The sequence below is a fragment of the Epinephelus moara genome, chromosome 6, assembly GCF_006386435.1.
Source record: "Epinephelus moara isolate mb chromosome 6, YSFRI_EMoa_1.0, whole genome shotgun sequence".
Classification (NCBI taxonomy): domain Eukaryota; kingdom Metazoa; phylum Chordata; class Actinopteri; order Perciformes; family Serranidae; genus Epinephelus; species Epinephelus moara.
Genome location: NC_065511.1, coordinates 35,124,016 through 35,149,424, shown reverse-complemented (window position 1 = coordinate 35,149,424; position 25,409 = coordinate 35,124,016). Strand labels below are relative to the sequence as shown.

The window sequence follows — 25,409 nt, the reverse complement described above, 5'->3', positions numbered from 1 at the left end:
AACAAAGTGGATTATTGCTATGTTTGGCCTCATATGTATTCTCTCCAATGCCATTATGGCAAGGTTCAAATAACCGCCATGTTGATGGGTTTGGCTTGAATTGGAGGTGGGTGTGGTTTGTAAGGGCGTGACCTGTAGGCTTCAAACAGAATGAGGCTGCAGCTATACAGGTCTCTTTGTTTGTGGTTTGACTGGCGCTCTTTTAACTTCGACATCTCGTTGTGCCCTCTTCTTCTGCAGTGGCACCTGACTGGAGACTTAGTGCCACGTACTGCTTATCTCGATGGGCTCCCAGTATTTGCATAACATTTGCATTTTTGCATCTGCCACCGTAGTTCTCCTACGTGCTTGGCACATGGGAGAGGTTTTAGTTGTTTGCAATCTGCAGCCTTAACTCTAGATGCCACTAAATCAAATGAGAGTGTGAAAACAATGTGAAAGGCGTCACGCATAGAGATGAATTTACAGTGCATCACCTGAACCAGCAGCTCCCCTCGGCTTTACAGAGCGTTATGGTTTCAGCCCATTGTTTAGCTGCTGGCTTTTTGATTTCACTCTCACTGCTTTTATAGTTTCATTTTCAGTCACAACAGGTTCAACTGCACACTACCTGCTCAGCACCAAACACCAGAAACACACAGTTAGAGAACATAGTGGAGGATTTAGCAGCTAAGGAGACAGATGTTTCTCTCAGGAGCTGGTAGAGACCAAAAACAGAGCTGAAAGAGAGTGAACTCTTGAACACCACTTCAAATGAAAGATAACGTTGCTCAGCAACTGCTGAATGTGTAAATAAGCAGTTGTTTGCTAACTGCTTATCTCGATGAACTCCTAACATTTACATAACAGAAGTGAATGGAAAAGCAAATAACTTCTCATTTTTGTTTGCCAGTTTCCTAAAAAATCTTTTTAAAATTTGCGCAATATGTGAATGGAAACCAAACTATTCATGAGCCACTAACAAACTGAAAGTAAGCTCTTTCAGCTAGTTAGTTTTTATCATGACCAAAGTTGTAAAACAGTCTAGCATAGCATATTACTTTTTAAAAAAAAAAAAAAAAAAAAAAAGACAAGTCAGGTGAAATTGACATTTGAATTTGGGGGGAAACAAGCTTTACTCTTTTTTTTCTTTTTTTTATTAAAGATATTTTTTAGGGCATTTTTGACTTTATTGGATAGGACAGGCAAGCGTGAAAGGGGGAGAGAGTGGGGGGACGACACGCAGCAAAGGGCCACAGGCTGGACTCGAACCCGGGCCGCTGCGGCAACAGCACTGCACATGGGGCGCCCGCTCCACCACCAAGCCACCGACGCCCCAGGAAACAAGCTTTACCAAAGGATAACGTGATCAAAAGAGTCTCTACTTAGGCACAGTAGCGTTTGAGGTAAATGCTAAGACAGTATGCCATGCTGATGTTTGAGTGTTGCTAATTAGCACTAACCCTGAAGCTGAGGTTGATGAGAAAGTCATTCGTTTTTCGAGTATTTGTCATTATATTTCACAAGTCAGATAAAAGATTAGCTGTTAGCAAAGCATTTACAAACTCCAGCCTCTGTGACAAAAGCATTAGGTAGAAAAGGCGCCTATGTTTCAAGGTTCTTCTTTTCTACTGAGAAAATACAGAGCTTTTCAATAGAGTACAAATGAATGGCTGATACATAACATGTTTCTCTGCGGCTGAGAAGATTACTTCTGCCTCTTGAGCAGCTTTACCTCTGACAAATGTTTGCATATGTTAATGTACTATTTCCAGGATGCATCTGGAAATTTTCCTTCACACATATTTAACCCAAATACATGACAGTCTTAACGACCCTGGGAACTCTTTTCGCCCAAATAAAGACTAGTTTAGTAAACAGTAATGAATACGTGAAGCTACACAGTATTTTAGCCCACATTTGTGATGTTAGCCTACAACACTGCAGCCTCCATTTCTCCTGGTTTGGTTTTCTGACAAAAGCTCTTGAATATAATTTGTTTAGCTGCCGAGTTTGTTGAATCTTCCTTCCAGCATGTGAGCACATAATAAAACTCCAATCTGCACATTGCAGCTTGTGCTCTTACATAAGCCAGAGAAAACAAAAATCCTGCTTTAGAGAATGTACTCTTGGGAGAAATAAATTCCACTGATGTTAAATGTGAACCGAAAGAACAAAAACAGGAGATATAGGGGGGATTTGATTGGATCTCCGGCCTTATTCTCTGTATTTGCAGAGGCACTGTAGATGTGAGCTGAGTAGAGATTACATTCAAGTTTTACTGTACAATAAGGACATTTCGGTTTGCAGACAATTTGCAGTAACAACACACATTTAAACTATGAAGAAGCAGTAAAACAGCTTAAATGCTATTAAAAAACAACAACAAATGGACTTGTATATCATATGCAGAGATACTAGATTGATACACGTGGAAGCTAAGCAAGCCAGCTCCTTTATTCTAAAGATTATTTTCATGGCTCGTTTGCCTTTGTTAGATAGGACAGTGTTGGGTGGGGGTTGCATACAGCAGGGGGCCACAAGCTGGAATCGAGCCCGTGGCCGCTGCAGCAAGGACATTGCCTTTTTACATGGGAGGCCTGCTCTACCTGCTGAGCTACTGGGCGCCTCCTTTATTCTGTAACCATAATCGAAATGTAAGCCCTCCAACGCAATACCCAGCAAGCATCAGTCCAAACTACTCTCTTTGGGGGTACCACAGATAAGTTCACATTTGCATGTATTTATTTATACAGCCCTTCATCAGGCACACATACCTCAGAGTACACAGACGAAACAGCTAATCAGCAATCAGGACACAGCAAAACTACAATCCTGTTCACAGATCAGAAAGTATGTTTACAAGCCTGTCACATGCAGTACAGCAAGGGGAGAATTTCACGATAATAGTTTGTGACCATTTAAGTAAAACGTGCGACAAAATAATCCCAGCTCAAAGGTCCACTTACTAACTTTGTTGAAGCTTTAAACAGCATCTCCAATATCCATATCGTATCAATACTGTGATATCAGACTAGATTCATCTTAGATTTTGGATATCGTAACATCGACAGTGTTGTCTTTTCCTGGTTTTAAATGCTGCATTATGGTCCAGCTGTTCTATTATTGGTCTTCTTTACCCACATTACCTATCAAAAATCATACTGTATGAATATACAGTACAATGATATCAAAGTCTTTGGTCAAAAATATCATGATATTTGATTTTGCCCATATCATCCAGCCCTCATGTAACCCTAGTCACTATTCAAAGACAATCTTTGGGGTCAGATGTGAACGGCCTTCTTTATCTTTCTCTCGTCGCCCACTGTGCTTGATTAATAACTTGATGACACCTTCCCAGTCGATGTTGTGACTGGGAAGATAATTCTATTTGGGTTGAAAGCTCCAATAAAGCTGATTAGTAGGGCTGTAGTCTCCTGGTTGACTAGTCAATTATTTGGTCGCTATGCTCTCGTCCGACCAAATTCTCATTAGTCGAATAATGTCCGTGTTACTTACATAAGGAGAAAAGTGCTACATCAATAGCTTTCCAAGATTAATCCAGTATTTCCTGTGGCGGGGGGGCAGGCTAAGTTACCTGTGACAATGGGGACAGAAAGTTGAACTCGCCCACCCTACGCTCAGCGTCGCGGTGACGTAGACCTCCTGTCAGTTTCTGTAAGCTAAAACTATGTCCCTCAGTGGAAACGAAGCTTGTATTTACTTGTATTTCACAGATAAGAAACAATAAATCGTGAAGACAGTAAAGCCTCCACTAAAATAGCATTTTAAGCCTTGTGTGTAATCTATCCTTCAGGGATTTATACTTAAGGATTTATCCTGGCTTCATATGAGCAGAGGAAACTTCGGCGCGTCGCTAGGCTAATGTATACAATGTAAAATGCCACAGGCTGGCGCTAATAATGTTAGCATGTTGTCTTTGTTTGGAAAACGTGTTTAGTGTGACAGTTGTTTTTTTGGTGAATCTTGTGAGTTGTAATGGAGCCAAATTATGTACCGTTACCTTTGTTAAATGTTGCTGTTTTTTTTATATGAGAAGAGGAAAAAATCACTAGACACTAGGCTAATTTATACAATGTAAAATGCCATAGACTTGTGCTAATAATGTTAGCATGTTGCACTGGTGGGGGAAATGTGTCCAGATAAAGACAAGTGTTTGTCTGTCAATTCTGCGATTTATAGTGAAGCTGATTTATGTACTTGTGCTTGAAATTGTCTCTATTAAGCCATGTTTAATGTGTGTTTAATGTGTTTTGAATCAACTAAACTTTACAGCACTTAACAGAGTCCTCCACCGCCGACTAGTGTTTTGGAGGTGTAACTGCAGAGTGACACAGACACACCACTGCAGAAGTAAAAATAACGTGCAGATTTTTTTTTTCCAACGACTAATCGATTAGTTGAAGATTATGTACGACTTTTACGACCAAGATTTTCTTTGGTTGACTACAGCCCTACTGATTAGTGGACCTTTAAGTTAAGATTATTCTGTCAGACACACTGTTCCCACAATGAAGTTCGAATTTAACCAAAAGATTCTGGTGGTCATTTGTCGATATTTACAACATACCATCCTCTATATTGTAACATTTGATTTCACTAATGTTTCTTTTACAAGTTTCACTTTAAGGGTCCAGTGTGTAGGATTTAAGGGGACATATTGGCAGAAATGTAATATAATACTCATAACTATGTTTTCATTAGTTTCTAATCACCTGAAAATAAGGATCGTTGTGTTTTTGTTACTTTATGAGCCGTTTATATCTACATACACATCAGGTCCTCTCCCACAATGTCTGCCATGTTGTCTCTACATCAGCCCAGAACGGACAAGCCAAACACTGGCTCTACATAGGTTTATTCGCCTTCTCACAGCGGCCACCGTGGTTCTCCAACACACTTGGCACAAGTGAGAAGTTGTAGTTGTTTGCAATCTGCAACCTCACCTCTAGATGCCGCTAAATCCTAGACATTGGACCTTTAATTCCAGTAAAGTAGAAGCCAGTTAAAGTGGTTATAATCCACATTTTCACAATGTGTCAAATAACAAAGTGAGAGGGGTCGCTCATAGTGATGAATTTACCGTGAATCATCACCTGAACCTGCAGCTCCCCTCGGCTTTACAGAGCGTTATATCGAGTTTCAGCCCATTGTATAGCTGTTGGCTTTTTGATTTCACTCTCACACCGCTCTCATAGTGTCATTTTCGGTCGTAGCAGGTAGCTGCTTTTAGAGAGACAGCTCTAAAAATCAACTGTACTCTGCCTGCTCAGCACCAAACGGCAGACAGACACAGTTACAGACTAAATGGTGAACACAGTGAAGAATTTAGCCACGAAAGAGACAGATATTTCCCTCAGGAGCTGGTAGAGACCAAAAACAGAGCTGAAAGACAGTAAAACATTCATCAAGAAGACACAGTCACGACTTCAAATGAATGATAATGTTGCTCAGTAACTGCTAGATGTGCAACTGTTTGCCAACAAGTTCAACATATCAACGTAAAGGGATATTTCGTTGTTTGTTTAACCAGCTTTGTATGATAATGATGTGGTAGACTGTGGTAACTTCCCTGCATCTTACCAGCTCCCAGATCTCCCTGCTCATCTCTCAGCTTAAAGGTTTTTGCTGGCTCTCAGGCTGTTGCTTGAACTACAGATTGTGCTTCTGCAGTTCCCTCAAGGAAACTATAAAAGACCCGTCCGTCTGTCTTGCTCTCTCAAACTCGGACTAAACTCAGATCAAACTGTAAAACTAGGCAGCGCTGATCAAATATGAGCCAAGATTATGTTACTGTATTACCTATGTTTTGACTGCATATTTTAGTGCACTGTTTGGCTGTAATACGGGAATTTGTGAACAAGAAGCAGACGCTGTACTGTTTCTGGTGTTGTAAAAATGGAGGCTGAACATACTGAGATCAAACGGTAATACTGAGCAGTGGATACACATTTTGCGTCATCTGGCGGATTTTCGCTTGCTCTAGGGCTGTTGCTCAAACTACAGATTGTACCTCAACATGTCTGTATGCCTGCCACCATGGCAACAAAGAGTAGAGAGGCGGATCGAGAGAGTGAGATGATCAAACTGTAAAATTAAGCAGCACTGATCTAATAGCTTGGATTATGTCACCCACCAGCGGGAGAGTATATAGGTCCTGTGCAGTGCAGTGCATTCTGGCAGTTGTTGGTTTTCTACCTCTTTAGTAAAAGTGAATGTCACAGTCAGTTTCCACTGTTTTCTCTGGTCATGTGGCAACAATTTTAAAAGTATTTGCGTCTTTTTTACTGCATAGACAGCCTAGTTTTGTTCAAAGACAATCCTTCCAGCAGTGAAATACTTCTTTAAAAGGCAATGCTGTGTTCACAGCTTGTTTATGCTCCAAGTGGAAGTTAAAAATAATGGAAGGTAATAAAGGAAGCCACCACTAGAAAAGGCTGTGGTGTGATTTCATGTCAGCTCCATTTAAGATTTCTTTACTTTACTGTGGATAAAAATGACCCCAATCCCCGGCGTTAAGAAGTGAGAGTGAAGACTGCACAGTATTTTATTATTTTATTGTAACTGTGGCTTTAATTTGACCTTGATTAGCCGGACATAACACCTAAGAACTGATTAGTGTACAGTAGAAAAGTTTTGCAAAGGGACATTTGTGGTAAGATGAGGGAAAGGTAGAGGACAGAATACAAAGGGGATGAGAATTAGATCAAAAAGGACTCACAACATCTGCTGTGCAGAGTCATGTCCGTCCATGTGCCGTTGGGTAAGCACTTCCTGACCTTGGGTCCCACGATCACCCGGTTTCCTCTGCAGATGTACTCTATCTCATAATCCACAGGGAGGATCTGCACACTGCGGATCTGTATGAGAAACATGGACGGAGAGAGATTGGGAGAAGGGAAAACAGTTATTATGATTGATGTGCTCTCATACCAGGTTTTTCTCAGTCACTCAGGGACCCTCTTCAGTCTGCCTCAGTGCAGAAGACTCTGATGCCATATGGCTGCAACAATAAAGTTCTACATGGAAGAAGATTTTATGGCGATACTGTCTCAATTGATGGGCTGTCACACTCTAAATAACACCTTCCCTCTGGCTGGGAGAGGAGGGAAACCTGTGGGAGGGCCCACGCTTGATGTTTCAATTTCATGTTGAGGTGTGTTCGTACTGTATGTGTATTTGAAACATGTGAGCACACATCCAGAGTGGTGCAATCAGGTTTCAAACATTAGAAAAGCTCAGCTGCAGAGATTTTAGTCTTTCTTATACTTTGAAACTGCATCAATCTCTCTTCTAATTTGAGTTTTACTGCAGTGTAGAATTTATGACAGTCTTGTGAGCTTTAAGGCCCACATCCACTCAGAAATGTTGCTTATTGTTGCTTCACTTGGATGATTGAGCTTCACTTTGCAGAATAATGTATGTGCAGAGTCATCTGTTTTTTACATCATCTGCCGAAGTAGGAAAGGTTTCTCTGTGCTCACCTTAAATCCGAGTTTAACACATTTACATATCAGTATGATTTTGCCACATCACAGCTAATTTGGAGCCCCAAGCTAGTCCACTATGCACCTTACACCAGTATGATGTGGAAACCTGAAACCTCCAGTGTGCACATACTGAGGATGGACTTTTCAGTGAAGTAGGACAGGAGGAGAATGAACAATACTTGCATAATCGTAAATTCTGCCCATAAAGCTCACCAACCAGGACATTATGTCTCCTAAAAGTTGCTGGTAAGCAGATTATGTTACAGTCAGACAGAGCCAGGCTAGCTGCTTGCTATTATTTCCAGTCTTCATGCTAAGACAAGCTAACCAGCTGCTGGCTGTACCTTCATTTCACTGCACAGACATGAGATTGGAATCAAATGTCTTGTCTCAGCAAGACAGCAAATATGCACATTTCTCATTGAATGTATAAAAGAAGTGGACGTAACGTGTGGCTCTATAAAGTGAAGCCAACACAAAGTGCCTTAAACCTGCATTCTTTTAAATGGCCAGCAAAGAGCGACTCCACTGGTAGCAAAAAGACGTCCAGTTGTATTCACCTTATTCCTGAGGGTGCTGCTGTAGCAATGATAATGCAAACAGAAGTTCATTTCGAAAGTAATTCACACTCAGTTCAGCAAATACTGCTTTGCTTTAGCAGATATTAAACCATCATCAATTAGCATTTTCTACAATGTCCCAGTGGTGCTCTGGTACCTGTTGTGCTGTCCGCGTCTGTGACGTTACTAACAACCAGATTGAGCTAAATTTGTGACTTCAACAACAGCGTGTTGAACATGCAACCAGAACTGTAACCAATGGTACAGTTTCCATCGCCTGCCTACAGAGAGGAATACACTGCACCCACACTGTACAACGTTAATACTGGATCGTCCTGTATTGAAAAATAAAATGCACTGTCCCTTATTGAATCAATACGGTACATGACTTGTCCCGTATTCTCGTGCACAGCCTACTCTAATGCATACAATATGTTCGCATATGTGTAATGACATAAGAAGTAAGAAAGCCAAAAGAGTTTAGAGAGCAGAGAAGTATTAAATCAGAATTTGCAGAGGAGAATGAAACCCAGAATGACAGGTCTGTCACTCAACGTCAGTACATGATATCCCTGTCTTTCCTTGTCTGACTGACTCTCAGCCTACAGTAGAAAATCAACTGTAATAAAATAAACTCAGCAGCTCACCTTGACTTATGTGTTTAGTCATCTTGGCTGAAAATGTGTTACTGACTTACTGTACCTCGATCATATCATATAACATGAATTCTTAAAGTTATTTATTTTACTACTACTCTATATTAAGGCAGATGAGCAGAGCATCAGCTGGGAAACAACCCAATTTATTCACTTTACAAGGAGCTAAAACTAACACCAAATTATGTTAAATGGTTTCTGAATGTTGTAGTGTCAATTTATGAGTCGTAAGAATTGATAAATCATCATTAACAAGATGTAAATGTTTACCGTAAGCTAGCTCAGGCTCAGTTATGTTAACTCAGCAAGGCAAGCTCATCGCTGACACGCTTGATTAAAAAGGAAAACAACCAATGCTTTGAGATGGCTGTCAGAGATGGCAGAGGTGTGATCACATTATCCCGTGTGAGGTGTAACAGGAAGTGTGTTCCACATACTTTATTTCACCTTCACTCTAGGAAAGAGGATTAGCGTACCAGTGGGTCACTTTACAATTGGAAACGCAGGTTCTGGTTCAGGGCTGTGAAATCGTGCCCATAATTCATACAAGGCATCATGAGGGCTGGGAGTAAGGTGGATGGAGGTTTATGAGAAAATCACCCTACTTTTCACTTGGGTTATTACCTCAGTACAGAGCCCTGCACAGGTCTGATTTTAAAGACCTGTTTCCGAACCAGCACCGTGACGTGCAATACCATACCTGCCCATACTGCCACCTGCACATATGACCAATTAGTTTCACAACCAAGCCGACTTGTCAACACAAGACATGCTGCCTGACCCTAAACTACAAATCCTATAATAACCATTTGCTGTTCAAACTATGTGGTTAGGCAGCATGTTCAAAATGATTAGTCTGTGACATTTAAAACAAAAACAAAGATATAACACTTAATATTTCTGCTTATGTCATAATATTGAGCTGCACATCTTCACAGTTAACATGCCTATACGTAATGAACCTGACTGAAGAAGACAGAGCCAACATACAAAGTCAGCAGTCAGATGATTAAAACATCAAAACATTGCATTAAATTCTTATCCTTCTCATTTTATTTTAATCATCACCCAACACCCACGATACAACAAGTGTGTTCTTTGTTAACTGAACTGAACCCAGAAATCAAATTAAGGCAAAATACAACCTCACATGCTGGAGACCTGCAGGTACCCGGCTTAAGGCACATTTACCTAATGAGTTTATAGTCTTAATCGCTAGTTTCAAGTCTTCTTAAATACAAAATTGTGTTCAGTCTGTAAACTACGGCCCCATTTAGAGTTGAACAGACAATAAAGCAGGAGGATCCAAAACGGTAACTCACAAATCACAGCAGCAACGTCCACTGATTTCATGCAGTCTGTGGTGTTTCCCAAAATGTCAAATTATTCCTTTGAGTTTTAGATGCACTGATGCAACTTATTTTTGACTGATGGTGTAATAATAATGTCAGCTGATATTGTGACACCTATTCTTTCTGCACGTTGTCACATCATCAGTCATTATTATGATATCATTAGCTAAAATATCCCTCTTCATACGAGGTAATAATCACCAGCTATCAATGTTACTTCCGCAGATTATATTAAAGTTTATACGTTGATTAGCAGAAACATTGAGCGCTGCTTTATACGTCTAATTCTGTACTTTTTATTTTGAAAATCTACAAGGAAAGTGTAATTTAAAGGAATACCTCACCCGCAAATTTACCATTTGTATATCAGTTAGTCATGCTGTGTTATCTTGAATCAATGAAGAAAACTTCCTCGCATGCCTCCACGGAAAGCGGCCAGTCTCAGTTATCCAATGGTATGCTCAGTACTTCCCAAACACGTGCATTTTTGCTAAAAACCTTAGTATTAGAGTCTGGCCTTGATGAGAGTATAGATAAGTTTCACTTTCAGGATTTATGTAGTAAGGTTTTGATGAAAATGCATGTGTTTGGGAAGTACTGAGCATCAACTGGATGAATATTGTACAAGTTGTGTGAGAGTTTGTCTTGATATTGTTTTGTTACAGACAAACATGGTCCCCAATCAATCAACAAATCAATATTTTCACCATTTTCCGTGGAGATGTACGAGAAAACGTTTACGTCACAAACTCAAGGCAACACGGCATGAGTAACTGATATACAAATGGTTATTTTGTGGGCGAAGTCTTCCTTTAATGTGTTTAATTTGACAGGTGAGGTTGTGTAATTTAGATCCTGAGCACTAACAGTATTCTCTGTACCTGTTCTTGTGTCAGGCCTCTGTAGCGGATCCCCCCATCCCTGGGAGGCCGGATGATAGCGCAGCCTGGAAAAAAAACAAAAGAGAAGAGGAAGAAGAATGAAGGACGGCAAGAGCAAAGAGGCAAAAGCTCTATCTCCAATAATGTAGATATATTACAGCAACATGACATATTGTCAATTTAACTAATGCCTTCCTCGCTGCTCAAATTACAGCGCTTCATTCAGGTCACTTAGCAATCTCTGCAGAGTTACTTCTGTCCATTAAGGCATATTATAAACACACACACACACACACACACACAAACAGATTTCCACACATACTCAGTCACAAACACACACAAATTACCTCCAGTCGATGAATTATGTATGGGCACAACGAGAGATGGAAGAGCATAGAGAATAATCAGAAACAATAGTCGTGCCATCTCTGGATCTGAAAAAGAGAAGAGAGGGGGAGAAAGGTTTTAAAAGTAGGGAAGTGTGACGGGGAAATTGGGGGTTTTGGAGAAAAACAGAGCAGGAAACGAGAGACAAAAAGAAAAGGGTTACTGAGAAAATATTCTTACAGTATTAATACACTCTCCACAGATACAGTCATTTTCACTCCAGTGCTGTCCGTCCTTCTAAAAAGGGATGCATCAACTTTTTGGCAAAGAACGCTCCCTTTTCAACCTGCCTGACTGTGCACAGAGAGGACGAGCTGCAAGATGAGTCCACTTTCCTCTCCCTGATTCTATTTGTATTTACAGTGCAGACAGGCCAGGCTCAGTTGATAGCCAGCTTGGCTTCCTTTCAAAAGCCCTGTATACAAAGTTTCAGCTCAGGTTTTGATGGCTGGCACTGATATTTTTTTGCAAAAAGGCTGCGCATAGAAACATTTCATGCCAAGGCAGACTCAATAGATTTCAAAGTTTTCCTCATGTCAGAACAGGAAAGTGTCCGGAACAGCTTGTAGAGCGTGAACACAAAAGCTCTCCATTGCCAGGCAAAGAGGTGCATTTATGTGTGTTGACAGATTTTAGAGGCATAATGACCCAACACACCCATTCACTGGTGGGGAAACGCTGGAAGAATTTTCCATAGATTTAGCATTGCACTCCTTTATGCTAACACTGTCAGACTCATGAATGAAAAGGATAAAATTGTTGCAGTAGATGTCATATTTTTCTTCCTAAGTTTTCTTCCTTGTCAAAACTTGGGGCCTACATTACCCACAATGCAACTTGACCGTTGGCATCACTTAAGGCAATACAGTGCTGCAGGGATGACGTCTTTTTATAGCCTGACACAGAAGTTAACATCCTCCTGGTTACCTTGTCAAAAAGCCACTGGGATTTTTCCATCAGATTTTGGATTATTGCAGGAAATAAGCTCTGTGGCAAACAAAAGTGTATAATACTTAGCAAGATAATCTCCACAAATGAACAACACTACCACACTATATGATTTTTGAAGCATAAGTGCAATCGCAAGAAGTAAAAAGAGCGAACATGACTTCTCCGTCACACCACACAAGGCTGTAAAGCCATGTTCTGTAGTCTCATTTAGCCACTTGTTAGCAACCGCCTTTTTTAAGAGACACCTAAAAGCTTCAAAATTCCCATGAGGGGTATTCACTGACGTATATTATGACGTAGAACAAAACATGAAAGTCTCTTAAGCTTGTGGTAACCACAGACTTTATTTCAGGCATCTAACCAAAAACCCATTGATTTCGAGACGAGGGATCCGGGAGTGCTAAAATGCTAACTCATTTCCTGGTTTTAGGACTCATTCCTGCACCACTCTATTTTTAAGACTTCCTGCCTCTGGAGTCACACAATGATTTATGAAACTTTTTTTCCTCATATTTGCAGTAGTGCTCCCCAAGACAGACTAAATTGGAGGAGTTTCCCTATACCTACAATTAAAGGCGTACTTTGCTGATTCTCAACCAGCTTTGTGCCATGACAATGTGTAAGAATATAAAGGAATATGTAAATGAACTGTGAACTTCCCTCCATCTTGCCAACACACAAATCTCCCTGCTCATCTCTCAGCTCAACAGTTTTCGCTGGCTCTCGGGATGTTGCTTGAACTACAGATTGTACTTCTGCATTTCCCTCAAGGAAACTATAAAAGACCCATCCGTCTGTCTTGCTCAAACTCAAACTCAGACTAAACTCAGATCAAACTGGGCAGTGCTGATCAAATATAACCTAAGATTATGTTGCTGTATGTTTTGACTACATATTTTAGTGCACTCTTTGGCTGTAATACGAGGATTTGTGAATAAAAAGCAGACGCCGTACTGTTTCTGGTATTGTAAAAATGGAGGCTGAAAATACTGAGATCAAACAGTAACACTGAGCAGTGCTGATAAAGTATGAACCAAGATAACTGTAATTTGAGATCATTTGTTACAACACATTCTCACTCCGATCTCGTCACATATTGACGTGCTTGGTCATGGACTTTCCAATTCCAGATACAACATGCAAGGTCCCCTGGGTGCATTGGTTGTTGATGTTTTGGGACACTGTGTCAAGTTCTGTCTGTTACATGCATTGTCTTCTTCAAGATACACTTTCATTTTTACAAGAAATTTCACATTTACGTCTCTTTCAAAATGAACACACTACGTCAGTACAAAGCCGGTTAGGTTAGGTTTAGGTATAAAGAACAGGGTTTGGCTGTAGAATCTTACGGGTCGCAAACACCGCTCTCTCAGGGGAAAGCCGGGGTTTGTTGGCCAAATCTACCACTACTTCCGCCCGCCCCACTCAGATATTCGCTGCCTTAACTTTCGTCCTTGTCCCACCGCATTTCCCCCTGATGCCGCCAGGTGCCATTAAACTTTAACGGCAACTCGCTGCGTATCATGCCAAGGTTAAAGGATGCCTTTTTTCGTTTGGGTCTCACGCTGACTTCAGAGTGAGACCAGGCTCTTTGTTACCAGCCTGCCGCCATATTGTTTCCTATGTCAACATGGCCAAGTTTGCAATAATCAGCCACCAGCCGGAGCATTTATTGGTCCAGTGCGGCGCAGTGCATTCTGGTAGTTGTAGGCTTTCTATCTCTTGAGCAAAAGCACACACCACTGTCCTTTTCCCTCTGTTTTCTCTGGTCATATAGCATCAATTTCAAAAGTATTTAAAAAGTTTTATGGAAAGACCATCGTTCCATACATTAAATACTTCTTTAAATCAATAAATAATAACTAGAATATCAACAAATAACAAACAGTGAATAATGTCCCCATGGATGGGCAACCTAGTCCATTAATTTAATAGGAGTTCATGTGTACAAAGACTATTTACTTTACAAGGATGGTGGAACTACAGTCCACTTAGCCGCCACACTTGCTGCCTAACGTGCAGATTTCATGAGTGCTGAATGAGTGAGATATGCCAACCAGTAAAAAGTCAAAAGACCCTCGAGTCCCGTGAGCCACAGCGCCTCGAGTGCCGGCAGGCAGGGAAACACACAAACACAACCAACTGTATCAATGCTAAACACTCTATATATAGCTCCTCATTTGCAATCTTGAATAATAAATGTTGCTTTATGAGGCTGTCACACATGCACAAATATAAACACATCCGTACACTTAACAAGGCAGTATGAGGGTGGAGGGGGGTTAGTGTGTGTATGTATGTATGTGTGTGTGTGTGTGTGTGTGTGTGTGTGTGTGTGTGTGGTGGAGTTGGTGGGTGGTTGGGGGCATAACTAAGCAAAGGCACCACAGTGAGGGAGACAGATGGCAGCGAGGCTTGCTTGTGGAAGACAGACAAACTCTGCTGGATACTTCATTAGCATTATCCAGTGTATTTTTAGAGTTCACTGACAAGAAGCATGCAGGAGGTAGACACCACCAGAGAGTGTGTATTATGCGCGTGTTGGTGTGTGCGTGGGGGCGCGTGTGTTGGCTGCGTACAGTGTGTGCTTTTGTCCTGTGAGGGATGAAGGGGAGGGGGAGGCAGTGGAGAGAAAAAGAGGGTGGGTGGGGGGGGGGGGGCAGCCCAGCAGGAGTCATTAATATCAGCGATCACACACACTGAGCCGGATAAAAGCAAACTGTGCGAGTGAGCGTAGCGCGGATGAAGCAGCCTATCCAGCGTAAAGCCAGCTAACTCCATCAGCAGTGTGGCTGCAGCGGCACTGAGCAGACAGGAGGAAGGGGGCCAGCCGACTAGCCTCGAGCTTGAAATGCAATTAAGGCTTCAGCACCACGGACAGCGCCTCCTCTGCTCCCAAACACCGCAGCCTCGTTATAAAAACACCTACAGCCCCATCCACATCCACCTCTGATACTGCACAGACACTGCCCACTTCCTTGTGTGTTTATAATGCCGGAAGCTGCAGTGGGAAAGGGATGATCCGGTCCATTTCAGCACCAAACACAGCTTCATATTGAGAAGCATATAGTGGCTATTTCCAAGCTCTGAGCAGGGCCACACGGTGCACACATACACACATACACACACACACACACACATAGACTCAGATGCTGTGTTTTGTGCATGGCTGAGCATGAACTATTGAGACGTGAGGGTCACAGTAAGGGTGCCACCAACCGTATGCTACCGGTAGTTACTTGTCGGCTGTTGACAAGGGAATCCGTGATGGCCTGTAGAGGAAGGCCGACCATACTAACAAGCCCGTATAGTCCTTATATGAACGGCTCCCAAAAGTAGCGTCTGGAATAACACATCTCGTCATTAAAGCGGCTGTATGTTGTTTTAAAGGTGCGAAATCCCCCCCTGGCATCGTCTCTTTTTAAAGCATTAATGCAGTGATTCTTGCAAGAAGGAACTCAAAACAAATCTGGCCTGTGCCCATCGAAAACGAATGGCCTTTGCATACAAAATGAAGAACGAATTTGGCATCTGTCTAGATTATCTGCATGGGAAATGGAGCATTTTCTGAATAAATGGGGTCTAACATCACGACCTACAGTGATAGTAGCATCTAGCCCCCCTGAAGCAAAGCTGTAGCATGTGTACTTACTATTAGTTTCGATGCGCTCAGTCAAGATAACAGTACGTCCTCCGGGGTGGATCCGCCAGGGAAAGCCCAGTGTCGGATTATTTGGTAAAAATATGCATCTTTACAGCGATTTTTTATGGCTATATTAATATGGCTATAAATGTGCAAGCTGCTCCGTTCGTAAACAGGATGGTACAACAACAAAATCACTCGGGCTTTTTCCATGTATTGCAGTTACGCATGGCAACGGTAAGAAATGACAAAAAATCCATACAAAAAAAATATACATGCACTATATACAAACGCATCCCCCATAAACGACGAAACACCGATTCACCACACTCCCCTCCTTTTTTCCTCTCCTCTCCCCCCCACTCTTACAATCTTGAGCTAATTCACGACGTCATGATGGAGACGCACCGTGCGTAACAGTCCCTCTCTCACGCATGTATCTTTTCCCTCCTTCCCAGGATGGAACAGGTCTGGGCCCACAACAGTAAAATATCACAATGAATCTTACGAGGAGGCTTTGGGTTTATGATAAGCTTGTGGATTTATCCCACCGTTAATAATTAGATCGCGGCAGGAGGACTAGACACGGATGGAGGTGCAGATATGGCGCTGTGGTATTAACAGTGACTACATTGTTAAGCCTTTTTCCAAAGCTCCTCGGAGTTAAGTCGACGAAGCGACAATCAGTCATTTCTACAACACTGGTCAGCTATTAAATCAAAGCCCATCGCCTCCTTCATCTCCCCTTTTTGTGTCTTTTCCGCCACCCTCTGCTCCTCTCCTGCCATCTATTCTGAGATCCGCATCCTGCTTCATATTTATACATCTGCTGAATTATTGAAGGAAGGCTGAGGAAGACATAACCTCTCCCTCTGTCTCTCAACAGCACTCTTCCTGCATCTGTAAAACAGAGATTCACATCCTAACCTGCCTCCTGACATATACCACTACAATAAGTCCCACAAGGTATCAAACAAATAGGGAAACAGGCCCAAGAAGTATGATCTGGTTTATTGATTATAGATATGGCAATGCATAAATCTGAGAGTGACATTCTGACTAATTCACAAATGCCGTTAAAAGGGTGAGAACTAACTGTTAAGACAGGAGTGAAGGTGAGGTGTTTCAGATAAACTGCGACAATAATGGTTTAAATACACACATGACAAACTGTGCAGAACATCTGTACAACAAACTCATCAAACATTCAAATCAGGAAACACGTGGTAACTGTACATGTCAATATTTTCCAGCTTTGTAGTAATTACATACATTTACAAGTCATTTCTTGACTTCATCGCTTTGCGTCACACACTTTGACAAAGTACGTCATAAAAAACAGAAATCAAAACAAACTCTTCAAGTCTCATCGGAAAACGGCGCCTGGGTGAATCAGATTGTTAAAACATTCTTTTTAAAAAATCATAACAGGGCGCACGCTTGTTCTTTAAATGGTTCTAAACAGAACTACAGTTAACAGCAAAGTGCTCCTCATGCTAAATTTGTTACTTGTTCTGTGTCAAGGCACACTTCAAATTACAACACGGGCAAGTTTGTTTTTTAAAAGGCAACAAAAGAGAAATCGCTGCCAAAGAAATCCACTTACACAAATGTAAACAATATCCAAATATTATACATTTGGGGAAAAGGCTTTTTGCACCATAAGACCACAGCATAATGACATACTAAGAAAAACAAACATGGCTGCAGCTTCATCATCTTAGCTTTAATGTGTCAGTTTTTGTCTCAGCATATAGCCCTGGATACATGTCATTAACGTCCGTCGAGATAGCTAACTAGGAGTGCATGCTGTCGGAGTGGAAAAAGTCCTTATCGTCTTCCATCCATTCACCATTTCAGGAATTTTCAAAAAACGCATTCTCTCGTGCCAAAAATAACAAAGCACTGCCTGCAGCATGTTACAGGAAATAAATATAGGAAATGTGAATTCAAACATGCTTTCACTCTGCACTGACAGAGAATCGTTTTTGTCATTTTTCCCTGCACACTAACTTGATGCGGGTGGAGTGTGGATCTCTCTGTGTGTGGAGCGACCCCCTCTACCTTGAAGCAATCGCTGATAAGACTCGACGCGACCGGAGGGGGAGGCAATGGAGGGTTTTGTTTTCAGTAGTCTCAACAAATTAGATCAACGATTAGCCTGGGAAAGTAAGAAATGATGCCTTTCTAAACATGTCTGTTCAGACGGGGCTTTTGATCATTCTTCGCTGTTCCTTCATGCTCAGGGAACAAATTCTACCCAGGATCCCTCAGAGGGAGTGAATATACAGTATACTTGTCCTGGAGGGTTGAAAGCGCTTTAGATTCCAGTAGTGTTCTAACTAGGCTGCAATATTAACTATTGATCAATGTCAGCTTAGAATAATGTGTTGTCAGTCAACGCGCATGTGCTTATTTACACCATCATATCATACACCTACAACTGCATCACCCAGTTTTAGATTTGCAGCTAATTGTCTATCTGATACTTTGGTTGGTACCTATGTGTTAGGGGTGTTTACCCTATTTTGTACTTTTTTTTTTCAAACTCACACTTTTGCAGTGTTTATAGCCGTTTAATATCTACGACACCTTCACAAACTGAAGCTTCGGTGGTGCTGCTTATAGAACTGCTGCTGCCGCTCTTTGGCGGTTGGTTCCGAGAGCTTGTCTCTTCTATCTATCACTACTCCTCTCTCTTTCTCCCCCTCATCCCCAGTTACGCTCCCTACGTCGCTGAGATTCCCGAGGTGCTCGATGGAGTCATATTTCTCCAAGTCGGAAGCAATGGTCTGCAGGCTGAAGACCGAAAGAGAATCCGACCCCGCCCGCTCCCTCTCCTTTTCATTCTCCTTCTCCTTGTATTTCTCCAGGTCGATGGCTGCATCCGCTCGATCCGTCCCCATTGCACTGCCGCCGCCGCAGGCTCCACCCTCCTTCTTAACCCTGGTGTCGGACTCAGCTCCAACAGGGGGGCTCCGCCCGGCGCAGGCAGTGGTGCATCCTCCCTCAGCCTGGTCCCTCCCCCTCTGAGCGTGGATCTGCTCGCTGATTTGTTCCAAGTTGCGTAAGGCGATGGAGTAGCGGGTCTTCACTTTGGCTACTTGCTGTTCCAGCTGCAGCACTTTGGCCTTGTTCTCCTGGAGTCACACAGAGGACACAGCAACTTTCATCATCAATTTCAGCATTGATTTTATGCCAAACAGGTGTACAACCTAACAGTGACCTCGAGTAAATCCATAACATACAGAATACATTGCAGCATTTTCTGCCAAGTCAGCAGCACATTTACAACACAAATGATTATTTTCTTGTGAAAAAGGGGAACTGGAAGTGACGGATAATAAAGGCACACTACAGAACATCTTGTATCTGCTTCAGGCTTCACAAACAGAGGGCTCCCTGTGTCTGCATTACCTCCAGTATGTGGTTGAACTGGGCCTTGAGCTCAAAGTAAGGTTTGGATTTCACAATGACTCTTTTGAGGGACTTTTGCAGCATCTGAACCCGAGCCTCGGCCTCCTGGCAGGCATGTGTGACACGCATGTGCTCCCTCTCACTGCGGAGTCGCTCCTCTTCGGCTTCATTCACCTGTGATAGACATGCAGGGGCAGGATGTTAAACGCACACACATAGCAGAGTGCGTTAATAAGCACAAGGTATCGACCTCTCTCTTTATTCAATTATTGTCTCTACTAAAGTTTTTTGTTACAGTGGAGCATATGACAAATATGTTTATTGCATTTTCACATAACATACACTTGACACTGAACATACAAGGTACACAAAGTTTGATCCTCATATAAATGTACCATTGTGAGTCTGCCAATGTTTTAGGAGTGCAATGCTAAATCAGTGGAGTACTTTTTTTTTTTTAAAACACTATTCCTCTTTTGTTGAGTATATGTAAAAAGGCTCAAATAAACAACAAGGTGATGGACTTACACTGATTCAGCCTCTTGTTTTATTCCTATGTCGCTATCCAACATGTTTTAAGGACCAGACACACCAAGCCAACGTTCGTCCATCAGTCAATGTCGAGTCGTCAGTGAGCAGGACACACCCTGGTTTGTGTGGTGTGTCCGCACTGTTGGCACTAGTTGGCCTTTGAGGGCTGTTTTTTGTCAAATGACTGAAATCACTCTTGACTGGCAGTTCAGCTTAAGGCACGAGAAGAGAAACGGAAGTGTGGAAAGTAAACTGGAAGCTAAAGTCAAGAGGAAGTGAGACCAAAACAAACTTTTTATATCATGTATTTTTTTAGCCATTGAGCTCTTTAGCAGAAACAACTCATAATTGTTTGTGTTACTGTTTGCTAGTGTACCACAAATATACTGCAAACATGCTAACTAGCATCTTGTATCCATCCTTTTGGTCTTCAGGTTTCCCTTTTTCAATGATGAATACAGACTACTGCTGCCTGCTAGTATGTAGTTATTTCTGCTCACACAGGCAGAACGTCCACGCTAGTTGGCTGTCGATTGTAGTCTTTGCAGTGTGTTCAGGTGCAACTTTTTGGCCAAGGCATAGGTAACATGAAGCGACACCAACAGTTGTCGTCACTAGTTCTTTGATGTCGATTTGGTGTGTCTGGGCCCCTTGACATTTTTTGTTCTTTGCACTTAAGTGAATGTTTTACTTTGCTTTAAACATGTATCATCCAATTTGAGACACTGCCACTCAACCCAAGTCTGGTGTCATCATTTTATAGCCGGTGTCTCTCCTCCTCTCTGTTACCTTGGAGGTAGCATGGTTGAGCATCTCCTGCCAGGTGGGATCCAGGGTGTTCTTGCCGTCAGCCATCAGACCCTGCTCTGCCACATAGACCATCTCCCTGGCCGCCGTGTGCATAGAGACCGCTCTCTCGTAGCTCAAAGCTGCCTTCTGGGTCTCCTGCTGTGCCTACAGAGAGCAAAAAAAAAAAAATGTTTACAGCCTACAGAAGTGGAGTATGACAAGGGCAGGACCCTGAATTCTGTTGAGTCCAATTCAAATCAAATCTCTGTCAAAATGTATTTATAAATCAGTTTTTGATTTAAAAGTTTAATTAAGTCCATCACCATCACCATGTAGATACAGGTAAGTAAAGAAAAACAATCAATTGCCTTGTATTTAAATGTATATTTTTAACTGTTTGCAATTTCCCATAAGAAATAGGATCTAAACAGGTATCTTGTATCCAGATTGTGTGCAGAGCAACATCGAGTTATGTTGGTTAGCAGTTCACACCTACATTAGAATCAATCTCACATGCATATTAGGTGACCGTTTGTGATCAGAGCTCTCATCCCTTCTTAGATTTACTTTAATATGTTTAAAAAGGAAATAGTTGCAATTCGAAGAATATGTGACCATCAAAATCTTGTCTACATTGTTGTATTGTGGTATGGGTAGAGAACAGTATATTGGGGATTTGTAAGGCTACACTCTATGTACGCAGAAAACAACAATGAACACTTCTTCAGTGCAGTCAGGAATGCATTTTCAGTAACACTACACCACATATGTGGACAAATGCATCCCTGACCACCTCCAAGGCTGTCTCAACAACTGGGTTTCTACACTCCTGAATGTAGTTGGGAGAGATAGTCCAAGGACACTACAGAAAGCCCTGCTTACACTGCGGCTAGAACTTTGATACCAGGGTGAGCAACAGTGCATCTAGGTACTATATTAATTTTAGTATCATAAACTCTTGATTAACGATACAGTAAACTGTATTTCTGACAAAGAAGATTTCTTTAAAGGGCAGGTCTAATTGCATTCTTTTCCATGTTTTTCAATTGGAACCTCCCACTCAGCCATTACCAAAACATGGTGATGTTGGTTACAGTGCTGATGCCTGTGATATCTCGTGTTCTGTGAGGTAAAATTACTGTTTCTGTCAAAGGAGTCTGGTGGCTGTGAACAGGGCAGCAGCAAAATGTATTTTACCCACCTAAAAAAGATCTATAACAATTAAGTGTAGACTATGTTGAGATTATTTTAGCGCATTACCTTGCCATCAGCCAGCCTTTCTGACAGAGAACAGAAGCTGTTATATTGCCCTTTTCAAAGCCACCAGACTTGATTGACATAAACATTTACCTCTCAGAACGTGGAAGTTGCTGGTCAACTGTCGACTTGATCGTTGAGCTTGTGTGATTTTTAGAACCAAACAAACATGGTCTCCACAGCAGTTCATGGGTTTATATGTAAGCAGCGTGCACTAACCTTCATTAGGTCATGCGGGAAAATGGTTTCAGATGGGCTTGGGAAAAAAGCATTTTGATGCTTAAACATACATACTTCAACCAAAATTTGATTTGGGATGATTTGTGGACATAAGGAACACTTCTAGAAAGCTACAGATTGATATAAACCCCTCAAAACAACAAAAAATAAGGCTCACATACTCCACTATCCCTTTTAAACAACATTTTAACCACATGTGAACATATCTAGTAACATATTGTTTGTGTACCTCTTTCGCCAGGCGACGAGCTTCATAGTAGGGTCTTGCTTTCTCTATACAGCCACCAAGCTGAGAGCTCTGAGCATTTAGCTTCCTGGCAGACTCTGTGAGGATCTTCCGGTACCCTGATCTGGCATCCTGGATGGTTAATGCATGAAAATGACAAGATTAGATTTACCTGTAATGGTATGACTGATTCAATTCCACACAGGAGTGTAGCTGCAAGTGAGCAATCAATTCACTTAAGTGTCAAGGTATCAGCAACAAAACATTTTCCATTTTAGGAGATCTGACTTTTCCAGACCTTAAGCTTAGGGATATTGAAAACAAAATTATCATATTGATGAGCACCGTCTGGGCAGACTAATAAAATATTCAACAACAGAGACAGCAAGAAATTCCTTGGGTGGTAGTGACTGTTCTTTTAACATTTCTCATGAGTTTTGTTTTCTCAAAATCAAAGCATTTTTATTCAAGCTGTTTTCCATATTTTTCTACCATTTGTAGGAAGACTGAACAAATGCCCCTAGATGGAGCAGGGGTTTTGTGATTCAGATATTTGTATTTTTACTCACATCCAACTGCAGTTCTAGTCTATTGATTTCTGCACTGGCTTCATTGAGATGCTCCAACTCTTCCTGTGGGAAAAAAGAAAAATAATGTGCAGCTTTAGGCGTTTGTAAACAACCAGGAAGAAAATTTTATATTCCTCTGACACATACAGTCTGGTTAGATTAGCTATGGTTAGTATCTCAGGTATTATCATTATAATGTAGTATGATAATGCTGGGCTTGTCTGACTGATGGTGATGCAAGGGCGGTACAAACTTGGAGCTCAAATTAAAGTGCATGCCAATGCAATTAACTATCCAGATAATCACTTTTGATCTGACAACCGGATTTGCACTGATTACAGAGCTATGGAATTAAAACAAAGCACAACAAATAGATGAGAAAGGGTTTACTCTGACACATAGCTACCTCTTCATTAGGTTTAACCAAAATCAGTCTACTATTACCCACCCAGGTACCGTTAACAATTGCATCCTGGCTAATTCATGTCACAGCTATGGCTTGATGGAGGATGGAGGTTAGATGACCACTAACAGAGCAAACACCGGGTGCACATACCTGGATCCTGGGGTCCAGTTCTTCCTCATAGGGGCTGTGTATTTGTTCTCCCACTCCTTTTTGTTTTTCGCTTTCACCATCCTCGCATGTGTCCCTGAGCGCCGATTCTAGTGATGGTCCATTAGTTTCGGCAGCTTTGACCTCCTCGTCCCCACCGGGAATTACCTCCCTCCAATCCCCCGCATCTGACTCCCCGGACCCGGCGGGGCTCTCCCGCAAATCGCCTGGCTCCATTCCAGGCCACAGTTTTGCTAGCAGCGGCGTTAGCTAAGGTTACTTCAGCAACAGACGTGATGACTAACGTTAATTAACTTAATAGCCCGGTCCTGATGACAACAGTTGTGTTGCTCAGCAGGGGTAAATGGGAAAATACCTCCAGTGGTGGCGAGTGTTGTCGAGTTTGCTATCTGCCATATCAAATCGCACGGAAACACGAGCCCACTGCACAGCTAGCCTAGCCTGCAGCCTAGCACGCTAACAGGCTAACGGCGTCAGTGAGAATTTAACGGTTACTTTACAGCAAACAAATGAGAACAAATAGCTACCATGAGATGAAAAGTAAAAGGAGACCCCTCAGTATGTCCCCCCATCATATGTGTTTTATCCTCCATCTCTTACCGGTTCTTCATTACTTTAGCTAGGCTAGCTAGCTAGCGGTTTCGGTCTCACATCATCATTTCAAATGAAGTAAACAGAGGAGCTTCGGATACGGACGCGCTAATATGTTTGACCCACGTCGTCTGCCGTAGACACACACACACCACTGTCACAGCTATAAAATGAAATTAATTCCTGTCTGGACCTGCACTGCAAATATACAGCTAATTTGTAATACACCGTGTGTTATCACTATATTTCTGTATTTGCTTGTTTTAGACAGGTAAATCAGTCTGTCAATAACCCTGGAACAACAAAACATCCACTACTACCATTATAGATAATAGTTTTAGTTTTTAATGTGCCTGTTTTTTTAATATGTACATACTATGTTAGTCAATATTAATCCTACATGTTGTATATATAGTATATAGACATGTACACATAATCAAGTCCATACGTATCCAGTATGTGTTAATTTTTGCACTATTTGTCTAGTTTACAGCTGACAGAACACTTGACTTGTATATAGAGGTTATATTTTTATTTTGTTTTTATTGTTGGTCATTGATGCTTTTTATATGTATTTTTTCTCATAAAAGTGTACACAATAGTCATGTCTATTCTTTGCCTTGATTTGTTCAGCTTTGTTGTCCTTGTCCGAAGCTGTCATGTCTATTTCTGTGAAAGTTTAGAGAGCAATACAGAAAAAAAACTAAGTCAAATTCCTCCTACCATATAAGCTTGAAGTCAGATGGCTGAGAGGATTTTTCTATATTTTCAAATGATCCTTCATGGTTTTGTGTTGCAGGAATTCCCCTTTACAAATAGATGTTATTTTGTATTAATAGTTTTCAAAAAAAAAATTATGTTCTCTACATGGAGAACTAAACAATGTCTCAACCACACTGACAACTGAGAGAGACAAAGATACCTCTGAGAAACAGTCAAATAAGAACAGTGGAAATCCCCCACCATCGGTTAAAGAAATGGATTGTTAGCACCATGTGTGTGCAAATATAAGCAGGAACAGGTTCCTGTTTCAGTGTAAAGTGCACAATAATGCCTTAAACAAGCTGGAATAAACAGACGTTTCACTTAAGCAAAGCTTTTCTTCAAACTTCACAACAGATGTGAGCAGAATACTGAGGGCCCTGTAATGTAGAACTGTGAGGATATCTACTAAATGGAAATTTTAACCTTTGTTTACCTTCTGTTTTTAGTTTTAATCACTTTGGGGGCCCAAACCTTTTAATTTGCAATCAACTGAGAACATGGTACTACTTCTTTGAAAGCAAACTGCA

The 25,409-nt window shown here is 41.5% G+C and overlaps 2 protein-coding genes across 4 annotated transcripts in view; both read right to left on the bottom strand.

Moving 5' to 3' along the window:
• The window catches only part of gabbr1a (gamma-aminobutyric acid (GABA) B receptor, 1a), a 121,772-nt gene extending 96,442 nt beyond the window's left edge, over nucleotides 1-25,330 (bottom strand). The window contains exons 1-4 of one of the 3 annotated variants that reach the window (XM_050047968.1): nucleotides 24,841-25,330; nucleotides 11,290-11,376; nucleotides 10,943-11,007; nucleotides 6,725-6,863 (exon numbers count right to left, since the gene is read on the bottom strand). In XM_050047968.1, coding sequence (XP_049903925.1) covers nucleotides 6,725-6,863; nucleotides 10,943-11,007; nucleotides 11,290-11,368 — 283 coding nt within the window. In that variant the 5' untranslated portion in view covers nucleotides 11,369-11,376; nucleotides 24,841-25,330. Of the gene's footprint in view, nucleotides 1-6,724; nucleotides 6,864-10,942; nucleotides 11,008-11,289; nucleotides 11,377-15,932; nucleotides 16,289-24,126; nucleotides 24,194-24,840 lie in introns of those variants that run through there. The other 2 variants (XM_050047967.1, XM_050047965.1) reach the window with 2 other exon arrangements.
• Nucleotides 16,915-24,186, bottom strand: sh3bp5la (SH3-binding domain protein 5-like, a). Its single transcript, XM_050047970.1, has 6 exons — nucleotides 23,509-24,186; nucleotides 22,953-23,015; nucleotides 22,387-22,515; nucleotides 20,661-20,825; nucleotides 19,341-19,514; nucleotides 16,915-19,063 (listed from the first exon to the last, which is right to left on the bottom strand). Exons 1-6 carry the CDS (start codon nucleotides 23,740-23,742, stop codon nucleotides 18,518-18,520), a joined length of 1,311 nt encoding a protein of 436 aa, XP_049903927.1. The 5' UTR covers nucleotides 23,743-24,186; the 3' UTR covers nucleotides 16,915-18,517.
• Nucleotides 25,331-25,409: the final 79 nt, after the last annotated feature.

Excerpts from the sequence above, each read along its gene's own strand:
- sh3bp5la (XM_050047970.1), bottom strand. The coding sequence starts at position 23,742 with ATGGAGCCAGGCGATTTGCGGGAGAGCCCCGCCGGGTCCGGGGAGTCA. Across the intron at positions 20,826-22,386 it reads CTCGTCGCCTGGCGAAAGAG|GCACAGCAGGAGACCCAGAA; the intron begins GTACACAAACAA and ends TGCTCTCTGTAG. Across the intron at positions 19,515-20,660 it reads TCAACCATGCTACCTCCAAG|GTGAATGAAGCCGAAGAGGA; the intron begins GTAACAGAGAGG and ends TGTCTATCACAG.